At 38.2% G+C, this 15617-nt stretch overlaps 1 protein-coding gene across 2 annotated transcripts in view; it reads left to right on the top strand.

Annotated features, from left to right (window-relative positions):
• Positions 1–15617, top strand: part of LOC129726918 (rab3 GTPase-activating protein non-catalytic subunit) — a 45386-nt gene that overhangs the window by 15629 nt on the left and 14140 nt on the right. Inside the window, exons 3-4 of one of the 2 annotated variants that reach the window (XM_055684175.1) lie at positions 12140–15053; positions 15122–15319. In XM_055684175.1, the coding sequence (XP_055540150.1) occupies positions 12140–15053; positions 15122–15319 (3112 nt within the window). Of the gene's footprint in view, positions 1–12139; positions 15054–15121; positions 15390–15617 lie in introns of both variants that reach the window. The other variant, XM_055684176.1, reaches the window with a different exon arrangement.

Here is a 15617-nt window from a genome sequence, read left to right as displayed (position 1 = left end):
ATTAAAAATCTCAAATGAAGAACGTATACAACGAGAACGGCTGATCGACTAAACAAATGGAAATTGTGAGTAAACACGTGCTGTAGAGACTCTGTAACGGTCGAAACTTGATGCAGCGACCTCTATACTTCAAATTTGAAAGACGATATCGATCATAGGTAACTTCTACTAGTTTACAAATTCTCGAATTTAAAAATAAAAACGAGCATCGCCAAAATAAACGAAAAATGTTATTTTAGAGCATAAAAGTTGTTCAGTAAAAATTGATTTAAACGAACTTTGAGTTTGGATCTATACTTGGGCGATGTAGATTTTGATTCTTGGATAGTTTTAGCATGATTTAGGCCAGCGGTTCTCAACCTGGGGTACGCGTACCCCTGGGGGTACTCGAAGAAAAATCAGCAATGGCGGACAAAGCAATTTTTCTCTAAAATACTTCATTTGTTTTTCAATCTTGCTTTTAAAACATGACTGTAGCAATCAAACAAACCATAGTTCGATTTGAAACCTAAACAAGACTACTACAACATAATCTACCATTACTCTCTCCGACTCTGAGAAAACATTCCAAGCAAGGAGGTACAATCGATATGAAAAATATCGTCAAGGGGTACGCGAACAAAAAAAAGGTTGAGAACCGCTGATTTAGGCCAATAAAAAAATGGCGTAAAAAATTTTTTTTTGGTAGATATTACCCCTTAATATTTCCGATGTTACATGTTTCATGCATAGTTTGTCTCAAACAGCTCCAAATGCTTCTTAGATAGGGTGCCAATGAAGTTTGGACTATTTTTCAACGTGCTAGTGGAGATTTAAACAGGTGTCTATTTTACCATCCCTGTTAATTTTGCTCACAGTTCCCCTAAGGGCTAATTTTTGTTATGGACTTACTACAACCAGAATCGTTGATCTATCGATAAGGACTTAAAACATATATCTCATGAAACATAAAATCTAGTTCAAATAAAGTTAGAAATAATATTCAATTCAGCTCGATCCATTCGAGAAATTTAATAAAGTAGGTAACGTAAGCCTTCTGTGCTGCCCTGTTACACTACATGTGTTAACAGTACGGAATGTTTCGTGTGTCGTGTGCGACTGAAAAGGAAGTACTCCGAATCCTATCGCTTGCAATTTTAGTATCGCCAATCCTCGCGAAATCGTGTGTTAGATACGACTGCGATAAGTGTATAGTTAGGTGTAAAAGTCGCAAGATATTTAGCTTCTCTTAAATCTTCTCATTCAATATACCATTATACATAATTTTGTTCATTATATCTTTTCCAAAATTTTGTCACCTCGTTTCTGCTCTCAGCCAGTCTCACACGCCAACGGTTGCTTGGCTTCTCTAATTTCCATTTGTGATGAAATTTATCGAAGATTTTGTTTATTCAGTGCATGGGTAGAAACGGTACGGACTGTTTTGTGTCTCGTATGCCAATGAAACGGAACTCTTAAACTCTTCTTTTCTTTCACTTGTCACACTATTTTTGCTCTCGCTCGCAATGTGGTGTCATTCGTTTCGTTCATTCGTTTGTTATGGAGTTTCTGGTGGAGATGTCTACAACACATTTGTCACAACTACTACCAAGACACTAGATTTCAGCCAAAGCAGTGTTTAAGCTACATTCCAGCAGTAGAATTTGCTAGAAGAAAGTAAATGACAGAAAAATGAACTTTTCGGTAAGCTAAAATAAAAAATTTTACCCAGTGAATCAAATCAAATTCTTTCTATGTTTGGATCGTGCAAATGTTCTGCTGACGAACGAGTTCACGGTGCATGTATTGGTGATTTATTGGTGATTTATTGCTGCTGCACCCGGAACAGTGACCCACAAGTAACATGCCCCACACAACAGGGGCTTATTAATATACTAACGCGGCATGTGTTGCGAAGACAATTCGCCCTGACGCAGGTTTATGTACAGCTCTACTTAAGGCTGTACAATAACTCACAACAAGGCGCGCCAGTGTGTCCACGGCCTATCTAATTCTGGCTTCCGTTTAATGCGCAGAAGTAGTTAGTGTGTGAATTTTTTAAGCTGCGCTACAACTTCTGCGCTTGGAAATGGAAAACTATATTGTTAAACTGTCTGAGCAGTACAAGTTAAGCATCCCAATCGAGGAGTTGAATTCTAAACTCTGGGATTGTGTTCAGTCTGATGTAGTTTGATTATAAAGGTATGTTTTTCTAAAATATAGTTTATCCAGTATTATTAGCAGACTACTTATTTATTTTCTTAGTGGTATATTTCATATAGTAGCTTTCGAAATAAAACTCGCTGTTAGTTTTTAAAAAAGACAAATCGATTATGCGCAGTTAAGAAGTATGTGGCAATCATCTGAAATGTTTTGTTTTGTGTACGAATGAAGGGGAAGTACTTGGAATCTTCGAATAGGAACTCGCTCCCTTTTTCACTTTTTTCTACTCTCGCTCTCACTGTGCCGTCATTCGTTTCTGATGGAGTGAATGCAAGAGGTGGAATCAGTGGTATACCTTATCAGTAACAGCTGCTTGTGTTAACATTATTTAACTTGTGATGAAATTGCTTTTGACTCTATGAGTAGTGGGTGACAAGGAGAGGATATTAATGGCTACAAGAATCATGGGTCTCATGTTTCCTAGTGGCAGCAGCGGTCCGAAAAGTTTTGTGTTTGATGTGCGAATGAAACGGAAGCATTTCAGTTCCTCAAATTAGAACTCGCACAAACGAATGTGTTTTTATTCATTCATCACTCACCTTCGATGTGGCAGTTCTATTTTTTTGGTTGAGTGAATGCGAAAAAAATAACTGGACGTAGAAGAGAGACGGACTAGTGAATCATTATATAATAATTTGAAAAATAGTCTGTCGGAATAGTATAAGCTAAGCAGTCGAACCGAAAAGTTGAACTGTAAACCGTGGTGTTGTGTTCAGTCTGATATAGTGTGATTACAAAGGTATGTTTTGTGAAATATGGGTTTTCAGTACTATTAGCATACTTATGTTGTTGGTTAAAGTTCTTATGAAGCAGGTAGCTTTCGAAGATTTTATTTTACCGAATTTTCACTGAGGGTGTGTCCAATAAACTATAGAATATTGAAAAAAAAAAACTAGAAAACTTCGAATATATTAAGTCTTGCCAAGAAATTCATAAAGTGAGCCGAAGATAGAAGCCGGCTGCGTTGCTCAATTTCACAACATGTGAAACCGGCACGAGAAGTTTTGTGTCTCGTGTGTGAATGAAAAGGAAGTGCTTGAAATCCTTAAACACAAACTTTTTATTCATTTGTCACATAATTTCTGTTATCATTTGCAATGTACTGTCATTTGTTTCTGCCGGAGTGAATGTGAGGACAATAGCTGGTAGAGTGAGTGTAACCACATATTCTTCTGCACTGTGAATTGCGAAAAAAAATTAAGCGGGCACAAATTACAGCGTACACAAATCTGAATCAATTATATATGGTTATTTGTTCTGTGAATTTTAAAGAACTTAGGTTGAACCATCTCGTTGTTTAATCAATCTGTGTTTTACTTTTAAAGAACGGTATTTGTTTAGCCATTTTTGCATTTTTCTTTTTGAATTGCGCAACTCCTGCGACTCAAAGAATTTGAACAAATATTTAGCTATCTATTTTTGTATGTGATACATTATCTACAAAAAATTGTACGTGTAGCAACACTACTTGTTTCATGTTTTAACTTACTACTCACTCTATGAACTACAAAGAAAGCATGTTCATACCCATAACATTTGTGGGTTTAATCTTTCAGGTGGGTTGATAGGGTCATTCGATTCTGTTCGAGTGGATGTGAGTGGAATACGTGGTAGAGTTCGACTTTTTTCTACATATTTTGTTTAAGAGACGGTCTTAATTAAAGTCCACGGTATGTTCATTCCTGTTTATAAATGCCTCTTTGATTTTTGTTTTTTTTTTTTTTTTTGTGTGGGTGTTAACATTAGGAAATAAGTTGGAATTGAAAGAATGACCAATAAAATACACAATAGAATGAAGACCGCATGAAGATGTAGCGAAGCCTTATCACGCAAACCGTACAAAAGATGAATAAGTACATTGAAGTTACATCACAGCATGGTGACATCGAAGCCTTTTTATGCGTTCGGCATAAAATCAAATTCGATTTTTCGTTCCCAGAAGTGATTCTTGGTCTCTTGTCCTGTCTGTCGGGGCGATTGGCATACTTGGTTGGTTCGGGAAGACAGAAATACCTTCAGCAGAAATGAAATCGATTCGCTTTCTGGGAAATCCCAGGATGAGCAGCCGATTGATGCCTTGCGCACTGCAAACGGTGAATTCCGGTTCGGTTATTAATACCTCTATTGTGCAATGATGACCCTTTTTCAAAGTTACGAGCAACGTAGCATGAAAATTGGCGAATAAAAAGGTTACCACCAGTCACAAATATTGATGAAAATCATAGGAATTTGTTTTCTATCCTATTCTATGCGAAACATATTTTTTATCGGAATTTGATTCATTACAAATAATTCAATTCCAAACGCGTTAGTTTTAAGCGGACAAATATTTCTCAACTCACTTTAGGCGAGTTGAGGCCGTCATTTGTCCACTAGCCTAAAACGAAAAGTTCGATCATTCGTATCTTATCGGGTTTCGAAATGTTTACTTTATGATTGGGGTTGCCATGTGTTTCATCATCATCGAAAACTTGAGGCATCAACAATATTCACCTCACTCGGGCACGTTTTTTCTTCCACGTCGACTGCTTTTAGAGGAAAATTTGTTTGCTAGACATATCAGTAACTTTTCGGTGCTTATCTGGCACTCGCACTTGTGCGGCATTTCTGTGACTTTATGTTTATCGCGTCAATATCAGTGTTACGTTTACCAAATGTCCTAGTTTCGATTTTATTGAAAGGCATTGCAGCATGAAATATTGATGGACTGAACTCGAGGGTGACAGTAAATGTGGTTCGTTACAGACAAATATGGAACAGTCAGTGCGATTCGATTTTTTTAGGAAACTCACGAAATGAACAAATCGAACCAAATGGAAATTGTTGCTTCTCAATATGATGTTTTAACCTTTTAACGGGCTAAGGTTAAACATCATATTATGAAACGGCAATTGATAGAACACGAACAGTTAGAACTAAACTTTTCAGAAACAGCACATGACTCTGAATCAACTGCAGCGGATTCTTATCCGCCGTGTAAATCACCAGAAGTTATCAACCATATTGAGGTAGTACAAATGTACGGACAAGATACAGGGGATAGTCAAAATAAGTAGGATAGACAAAACTAGGATCAACCTTGAAATGTTCCATTTGAATAATTCGAATATCATTTACCTGGGAAACTTTAAATGCCTCATTCTACCACAAACGTGACCTGGGTCACCGGTTGTAGGAAATATTTCTGAGTTCCAGTAGACTAATTTTCGGATGGATTTGAGATGGATGTGAGATAGGTCCGTTGCACAGATAGGTCCGATACACAGTGCAGCGTCTCGTAGACAAAATTAAAAAATTATACTTTCATATTTCACTATATAAAGTACGCAGTGCTCTTTATTTATGTTTGAAATATACTGCACGTGTATAAGTAGCCTCGTGAGATCATTGATACACTTGCAATATGCTTATACATACTGCGAAAAAGTTTTATCACAACAATGATTTTTCTGAAAAAATATTCAGTTTCACTTATGTTTCCTCAGCTCGTGGGGGTTTTCATTGTACTAACTAAACTGGAAACTGAAAGAGCAAGTAAGTAAAATACGTTTGAGGGCAGAGTTCTAAGATTTATTGTCATACATACGAAAACAAACGCCAATCATGCGTATTTTGTGTTTAAAAAACATTGGACATTACAAAAATATATATCAAAATACCTCTCTTATTTTCTCACCACTCATCGTTTATAGTATCCTTTAAAGGCTAGCAGTGGTTTCAGCTGCCGAAACTTGCCTATTCAACCGCTATTTACGTTTTTTTAGATGATGTTTTGATAGTTAAAAATGCACTATGTTGTGAGTAGTAGCAATCAAAAGACTTTGATGTATGATCTTGTCTCTGTCAGAAGATGCATCTGAGTATGTACATGTATTTTTGTAGTAATCAGATAAATAACATAACAAAAAAAATTCAACAAAAAAATTTTTTTTTTCTCGTTATAACTGCATTTGAGTCACTTTAGCAATTATTTAAAATTGAATAATGTATAAAAACGTCCGACTTCATTCAAAAAACGGTTTCTGATGTTAGATTAGGAAGTTGGCGTTTGGGACTCTTTTACCATTCAGTGAATCTTATAAGGCTTTTATGCAATTAGTAGCTCGAAAGGTAATAAACAACTTTCCTTATTACATCAATGTCATTAGTCGACAAAATCATGTAGTTCTGATTTTTGTCCCGTCTTACCATACAACCAACGCACTGTGCGATGTAGCCCCTTTCCCTCGGTCTTCTCCTTCAGCATCGTTTGAAGCTTATTGTTGCTCAGGGTCGTCGGCCGTCCGGAACCTGGCTTATAGATGGGCAGTTTCGTCAGTGCGTGTGAAGGTAAACCCATGAAAAATCGGCATGTTTCGTTCATTTTTCAATGCAAACGTTCACTGATGTAGAGGGCTTAAAAATTCGGAAAAATCCTAAATGATGTTATTCTACACAGAGTTGTGCAAAAGTACTAACATAGTCAATAGCAAATCAGTCCACTCTGAGATTTTTTAATGTGGTGCTGAACGAGGATAAAATTGGAACTACTGTATATGCAATTTTAACTTTTTTTGCATACTTGTAAATAACTTATTTACAGCATTATTTTAGTGAAAATCTTCAATAACCTAAGAAATTTAAGCGATAAAAATAAACCTACTTAGGTGGAATCATGTTTTGCATTATGATTCTAATAGTTATTTCAAATCATAATGCTCTTGGAGCCAACCTTTTCAATGCAACCGTTTTTGGGAAATTTTTTCTCTCTGTGGACTTTCTCACCGCGACCAGAATTGTTAATTTATTGTGCAGGGGCGACCCGTGCCTTTTGAACCTGCCTGTTCAACTACAAATTCTGAAAATCGCAGTTTGGAAAAGTAATCACAATCATGTCCGCGTAGTCACGCAAGTCATTTTATTTGTTACTGTTTCAAAGTTAAACTAAAAATCAATAAAATATAAATATAAATTTGCGTTTAAAATATATTTTTTGCCTGGGGTCCCCGTGTGCAACGCACAGGTTGCACCTATGGACGAGTCGCCACTGCTATTGTGGGAGATATTGCATCCCGCATTTCTATTATTAGCAATACCGCTATCGAGAAGTGGCATGGTTATTCTTATTTCTTCCGTGCTTTTGTGTTACATGGTTTTACTCTTCTTTTCACACGCTTACCTGTATAGTTTACCGAGCCTCGTTCCTCCTGCCAAGTATCTCTAATTATAACTCCCTGGAAATGTTCCGTTGTGCGTCTCTCTAGCCAGTTTCGATTATAAGAGGGATTTACTGGTTAAGAGGAAGTTAGACCAAAGTATTATAGAATTCAGCATGAGCATGAGGGTAAATGGTATGGGAGCCTGAGAATAAACTCATGCTATGGTTCCTTTTGACACCGAATCGCTTGATTCTACTAAGACTCGAGCCCAACACAAAGTGGACTCTTGTGAGATATTTATATATTAAGTTTGAAACATTTCTGTTTTCTAAAAAAATACATTTTTAGTGAGGTATTTGTGAATTTTCAGCAACAAGCATAGATTTATTGAAATAAACGATTGATATAACACAACTAATTCTTTGACATCAAACAGATTGGATCAATAGTTTAGAAGTTATGAACATATATTCACAAAAATTTATTTACATGGGTTGAATAATTCAAAGGATGGAAATAACTTCTAAACAATTCATCCAATTTCTTTGATGTTAAAGAATGAGTTGTGTTATATCGATCGCACGTTTGCTTTTTTTGTATTACGTAATTTATGGATGTCGCCTAAGGTGCTTTAACACAGTAAGATTTTTGCACGGTTTTTTTCACGATTTTGTCGACGTTTTTCCAAATAATGCGTTTTTTACGTCATTTTTCCAAATAACGTGTTTTTACACGTTTTTTTCACGGTGCATACAATCGTGTAAAAAAAAATTTTACTGTATATCTCGAAAAAACGGATGCTTCGGGAGAGATAGTCGCCAAGAGTTTTATGAAACTTATTCTTCAAGTAAAAATTTGTTCAACATTCTTATTCTTTTTTGATTTAATGTAGGGTATCGAACGTCTTCGTTAGGGGTTTTCTTCGGCAGGTTTTCGGCAGCAATCTTATGCAAAAACCTGCCGAAGAAAACACCTGACGAAGACGTTCGAAACCCTATATTTTATAATTTCCTCAAAATAAATTTTGAAATTTTTTGAGAACATATGCATTCACGAAGTAGAGCGTCTGTTCCCCGACGGTTTTCAGCTTCCCGGGACTCGGGAAATAAAAATTCGATTTTTCGGGTAATCCCGGGAAATAAGAAAAAACGCAAAGAAGAGTGAAAAAAAAAACAAATTTATGTAGGGGAACTGTTCCATAATTCATGTCAGTCCATATATTCATCTCATACAACATGAAAACACAATTGAAAACAGGAAAAAACGTATATTTTGTAACTAAACCAATCTACTCATACATGGAATGGATACTTCTTAGTTCACTTTAGATTTCTCATAAAGTAGAATTCTCAAAAACTTACTTGAAAGCTCCTAATTTGAGATTATAGTCGGGCATCAGCACTCGAAAACTTATTTAATTTAAGCACCTACCTCAGAAAACAAAATCCGCCCATTGTTCTATACGGCCACAACGGGACTCGTTCAGCAGCCAACCAAAGTTTTGTTCATCACTAGCGCACCACTTTTTTATTTTAATCACTAAACAAAATCACTCACTACACTAATAATATTTTAATCTTTGAAATGTTCACCTCAAATTTCCTAGAACAAGCTTGAATTAGCAGAAATATATGAGATGAATTTCTACAATTCCTCAATTTCAACTGTATGTATTTTCATCTGTTTTCACTGCGTTGAAGATAATCAAAAGTTGCCAAATCAGTTTCTTTTGATACGGAAAAATCATACTGAAAATGTGAATTATTCCGACATAACTGACATACATCGACAGCACTGCAGTGGTTACCTAGGTTACCACTTTTGCACGTAAACAACTACAGCGGATATCTAGGTAACCTGCTACGACGGACTGCGGCTACGTTCATTCATGATAATGTGATTCATTCATGTTTTGAGATGGATTTTGAGATTCAAGTTTTGAGATGGATATGGAAGCGTTGTGAAATATGGCTTGTTTTACAAAATTCAGGATGATTCTAGCTTAACTGAATATACAATGCTATCCATAAGAGCACGTAAGTGTATTTTGTTTATTTGTTCAATGATTTCATGAAAATAAGAGTTTGCAATCCCGGGAACGATTTCCCGGGAATTACCTTTTCCCGGGAATAGAAATATTGATTCCCGGGATCCCGGGATTCCCGCGCTCCTCGAAAATTCTTCCATATATTATAATAAAACTAAATATCGTATCAAAACACGAAACTTACGTTGTAGAAGTGTAAAGCAGCTTCAAAGTGTGCATTATACGAAGTAAATATTTGCTTGAAATGACGATCAATATTTGCTTGCCGTGTAATATCAAATTATTTGCTTAAATTATATGTCAAAAATATATGCTGTCTTATTCAGTGAAGGAAAAATTAAGAAATGTTTTTTTCGTCTAATGTCTTTTTTTGCTAATGAGTTTACTACTAAGCGGATAGTTGCTTGATTTTTTCTTTGTTTATTGACAAAAAATTTTGAAACCTGTAAATTTATAAAAAAATTGAAATCCGTAAATCAATGCGACCAGAAATAAATAAATTAATAAAACTCAGTCAGTGTAACTTGGGTCGTGGTCGCGAATTCACATTAATTACGTTTCATTCAGATGCTCTAGAGCCTGCCTGCCAAACAGTCAGCTTTATCTTCAACAAACTAAAAGTATTGGACTCTTCAGTTTCTAATGAAATGTAGCAAGAGCTGGAATCGGTGATTTAGAAGTATTATAGAAATCAGACGCCAGCGGTGATTCAGTGATTTCAAGCAAAGTTTTACAGAAGGAAATTACATTATTTGGGCTAAACGAAAAATTGTCAGCGGATCTGAGGCGATTGTTCGACGGCATAAAAATCCTGAAATTTACTCTTCTGCTAACATTTGCTGCAAAATCGATCATGAATTTCTGGAGCGAACTTGAAAAAGTTTTGTTTTTTAATCCATTTTCCATGCGAATTGATAATGAAATTGTAAACGATTGTTTGATACCTTTTATAAATAAACTTTATTTGAAATCTCATTTTTGCTCAGATTTTTTTCCATTCCCGGTTCCCGGGAATTCCCGGGAAATGAGATTTTTCATTTCCGTTTCCCGGGAAATCCATTCCCGGGAATATTGCAAACTCTAGTGAAAATTTGCTGTTTAATCCGTGCATTCTTCGTGAAAATCGGCTTAATAAGATGAATAATGGAGCAGTTTCCCGAATTAGGATATTTTTGTCAAATAGAAGAAAAATTAAAAACATGATTTAATGCCCTGCATTCATAAAAAAGCATTATTACAAATAAAAAATGGATTAAATTCCGAAAACAAACTAATAACTACTTTCAGTGTCAAAAAGTGGGAGCAATGACGAATACTAATTCACGGACAGTAGCATTTAAGTGCCAATGAAATTCCCCTATTCGAATTTCGTTCAGCGGTAGGGCTCAAAAGTTCTGTCTTCTCGAAAAAAATGTCCATGCAAAATTTAAAAAACGCGCAAGTAGTTGTTCATGAAATCAATTTTTTCTTGTGTCAAATGTCTTAGAAATGGATGGAACGTCGAGATCTCAAAAAAAAATTTGAAAAAAGCTTGGGTATTGGACCCACAATGCGATTTTTTTTTAAGAGAATACCAGATCTCGACGTTTCATGTATTTCTAAGACATTTGGCATCCAAAAACAAGGTTCCGATTTCGACAATTTTATTAACTACCTTATGTGCATTTTTTTTATCGGTCAAAAACCGTAAAAACTCTGACCGCTTTGAGATTCCACTTCCCGAAATTCGATAGATTCTCCCATAAATTCGATCAGTACTCTTAGGAGCAAATTCATAAAGAAAAAATGAAAGAAATAATTGAAACTGCTCAGAGTCGGGTTGCTCAACATTGCCTATAAGTGTACACAATTTCGAAAAAAGAATCGAGAATTCCGGAAATTGAAATTTCCCGGGAATTCTATCCCGATAAAAAAGTGACATCTCTTTGCAGTCGTGCTATTCGTTTCACCATTGTATTTGTGGAAATTTTCAAGTTTTTTTTGTGAAACACGACCAATTGGTTGGCAGTGGATACAATGTTGGGGCTTTTACAGTAATTGCTCTGTCATACGAAGATCGGTTACATAGCTTTTCAGACGAACAACAAAGAATCAGCAAAGCCGAATCTTCTTGAAACACAACTTAAATGAGTTTTATCTTTTCTGAAACAAAAATTATTCTTGTTCAACCAAACTGCATCGATATATTCTCAAGGTTATTTTACATTTACAGAACCCACGTATTTTGGGCATTTTAAAATTATTGATCCTGTGATAACAAAAACATGCATAAACATACGACAGTCTCGAACCTAACCAAGAGCAATCTTGAAATTTAATACTATTGGAGCATTCTAGACCTAATTTTATCTGTAAAAGTCGGCAAATATATAGTTAAGAATAGAGTTAAAAGGTTCGAGAAAAATTCTCTTCTGTAAGTAATAATCAACAAATGTTTGAATCAAAATATTATGGTATTGACGAAAGTTCCATGAATTGATAGTTTCTTGAAACTTTTTTTCTGGGTTCGTATATGAAAAAAAAATAAAAATATAAATATAATTTATCAATCATCTAATTTCATAAAACATGCGAAGGTGGTTATATTTCAAGTAGTTATAACAGGAGAAAAAATAATTCTGTGGAGTGTATCTGATGGAGTAAATTAAATGGACAGTTTATTTGAAATTCATACAGTAAAATCATTCTCGTCATCATTAGTTACAAACTACCATTTTAACCCATTTTTCCGATTGTGTTCCCTCACTTACAGCTCTTGGTTCGGTGGCCCATCAGCGACACCGCAGACTCCGTCCGAACCGCAGCTTCCCACCTCGGAACCGCTGGTGTGCCGCTTCGGTTTGTGCGATCAGCAACGGAGCGCGTACTCGGTATGGCTAGCGCCAAATTTCGCCCTGGCAGCAGTGGCCGACCATCTGGGCCGTGTGATCCTGGTTGACTGCTCCAGGGGGATTGCACTGCGAGTTTGGAAGGGCTATCGTGACGCCCAGTGTGGCTTCATGGAAGTAGCCGAAAAGGTTGCTAAAACGTCGGACAGCGGACCCGCCAGGATTGACCGCCGGAAGGCAATGTTTTTGGTGATTTACGCTCCTCGCCGGTCGATGCTGGAAGTGTGGGCGCTGCAGACGGGACCGAAAGTGGCTGCCTTCGGGGCATGCAAAAACGGTCAACTCATTTATAATACGCACAGCTTCATGGGCGTCAGCATGGGAAACAGCAAGGTGCGCTACACTGGGCTCGGTTGTACGTTTTTCGATCCGAGCGATTGTTCGCTTAAGGAGATCAGCATTCCGTTCCATTGTGCGCTGAGTGATTCTAAGTCCAAGACTGCTAAAGATTTGCATTTATTGAAGCGACTGAAGATTTGCCTGAAGACGGGCGATGGAAGCGACGCGGAAGAGCAAGAGGAAATTGAAATGTGCAAAAGCTTTGAGACGGCAGAGATTAAACTGCAGTGTGTTGAAATGTTAGCGAAACATCGAAAGATTACTGCGCGTTTGTTTCGGAAAGCGATGGACATTTTCGGTAGCTTCGAGGAGGGGTTGGAGGAGCATGGTTTGTTAGAGGCGGACGAGCTTCATAGGGCAATGCATCTGAGGGCTGTGTGTGAAAATTACAAAAAGTTAACGTTATTTTATCAATTCTTAACTGACGAAGTCGATGTTAATATGCTAGTGAATGTTAAACCAGAATCTGAACCACCAGAGCAATCAGAAGAAGTAGCTCAACCGTTAAAGGACTTGGAAGAAACCGAAGAGATAACTGATCCAACCGAAGGGAGTGAGAAACCTTTATGCAGCGAAGAAATTAGGCGGAAAAGTTCCACCCTGGTGGAAGCTGCAGACGAAAATGTCAAACTTTCTGAAATAGAGTTGGCGTCGATTGGGAAACTGATTGAACTGCTAACGATGAATGGTTCCCTGGAGGGAACATCCACGACACGGGTTACCTTCGAGGATTCGACGGCGAAAAGTAACGTATTTCAAGAATATTTGTCATACTTCAATGTTTCCACCGAAGGCTTAATTTTGCTCAAGGAAGATTCCGCTATCCTGTACAGTTCATTGGGAAAGATTATCTTCGAAGACGTTTACCACCAGGCAAGTGGCTCGCCTCGGCTTAGCGGGTTTGCTACAGTAGCTGGTACTACCGGTATTCTTTACGAAGATCTGCTCAAACTATTCCTAGCATATTGGTTGCGACTTCCGTTTGTATATCGGGACATCGCTGAGCTTGTCGAAGATTTGAATAAGTTCAGCAAAGTTCTACGAAGGATTTGCTTGCTCGCTAAAGACAAGATAAGGTTTGAAAACAACACTATCTGTGTATGGTGGCAGAATGCACGGGAATACTTGCTGGAGTCACCCTGTGCCCTGCGAGGATTGCTGGCAGCTATAATGTGTCGCAACGAAGCGCTAAAGTACGAGGAGAGCAGTGACGAAGAAGACTACCAATTCGAGGAAGTGTCGCAGGAAGCCTGTCAGTGGACTCTGCTGATCGGGAAGCTGGACGATGTGGCCGTTCTTGGCACCATACTGGCCGAGTGTCTTAAATGTTCGCAAGCAAAATATACCGGCCTAAACTACCAGAAGCCGAGCGTCAGTCTGAAAGAGATTTTAAAAGGAGGACAGGGAATTGTTGCCGAAATGGTTGCAAAATGGGTGGGTGCTAGCGGAATTGATCCGGAAAAATTGGTGATCGAAGTTCCGGATGAAGCTGTAGAGAACGAGCAAGCAGGAGTACAAGAACCTGCCAGCAGTGAGAGGAAAGAACGAAAGCGACTGCAACTTATAAAACAAAATCTTTTACAAACCAGCGAATATGGCGGAAGTAGTGATACTGAATTAGATCCCATCCTGTATAATCTTAGCATTCTTCGAAGACATTTTCCTTTCAGTCTGGATAGTGGTACCTTACTGTGCCATCTGGCGTGGGAGTACATCTGTGATTGGAGTAAAAATATGGCGAACATGAACAGCCTGCAGGCGGGTCTGGCATGCTTGAACGCGATTCCGCGTCTTCAGTATTCCATGAAACACGGCCTTTGCTGCATGATTTGGAACGCACATCTGAAAATTCCTCTGGAAGCAACGAAAAAACTTGTGAATAAGGTCGGTCGGCTTCCGAAGGAGAAACTTTGCCTTCAGGACATCGGAATATCCGATGCTCTGGTGCCCCAATTTCTCGAAAGTTGCCTGAGGTTTTTCGATCATTTTTCGCAATCCATCGACCACGACAAACTTGAGCTGCGCTTTGAAGAGTTACTGCAACAAGGGCCGATACCGTTGACACTGTTGGCAATTCAACAGACCCCCGCCCACATGGCCCTGCTCAAGCTACATCACGAGCTGACAACGGTTTTGCTCATACTGACCTCGTTCAACGTGAAGTACCAGAAACCGGTGCAGCAGTTCTTTGACGCCACGGCCAACCAGTCGTTTTTTGCCGAAATCAACCGGCCGCTGGCATACAGTCTTCCGAAAGCCGATCTGCTGCTGAAACGTGTGCGGTTCGAATTTCTGTGCAAAACCATCACCGCCACCATGGACCTGATTCGGGAGGATCTGGAGACGGTGTTCTACACCGATCACATCGTCTGGATGGAGCGCATCGAACAGCTGGCCGAGGTGTGGGAGATCAGTACGACGGAATTGCAGAAGCATCAGGTGAGTTGTTTTTTGTAAGAATTTTACTAGAGTTATTACTAATTTCAAATTATTCTCTCTGTTCACAGATCGTGGAATTGTACGCCCATGGGTGGGACGTCTATGCCGAAGAACTGCTGGAGAATATCGTTCCCGACCAGGCGCTCGGAAAGCTGCTGCTAGCGATTGCCGGTCGGCGATTAACAGTCCACACCAAGGCTAACCCTCGCCTCTGGGGACAGGTGGCAGCCGTCGGGCCGCTGCTGACTGATTATCTGGATACCCTCGTAAGTGTTGGCAAAGTATATTATGTTAACAAGTAGTGCACGAGGTCACGATCTGGTCTTTCCAGGCAGGGTAAGAAATTTTGCCTGTTTGCTTCTCTCTTTCACTCTTCTATTTTCTCTGTGAAGCTCTCTTATTTCTATTCCGGCAATTTTTCCGACACACTCGTTTAACCTAGTAAGCAATTCAATTTAGCCAACTAATTATTTTCCATTCTATTCTATTTACCTACGTTCCCTGCTAGTCAGCTTCCCAGGAGTGTCTGTGTTGACATTCCACTAATTCAATCTATTCTTCTCA

This window comes from Wyeomyia smithii, chromosome 3 (genome assembly GCF_029784165.1).
Source record: "Wyeomyia smithii strain HCP4-BCI-WySm-NY-G18 chromosome 3, ASM2978416v1, whole genome shotgun sequence".
Lineage (NCBI taxonomy): Eukaryota > Metazoa > Arthropoda > Insecta > Diptera > Culicidae > Wyeomyia > Wyeomyia smithii.
The sequence above is the reverse complement of the archived record's forward strand: the minus strand, read 5'-3'. Positions and strand labels throughout refer to the sequence as shown.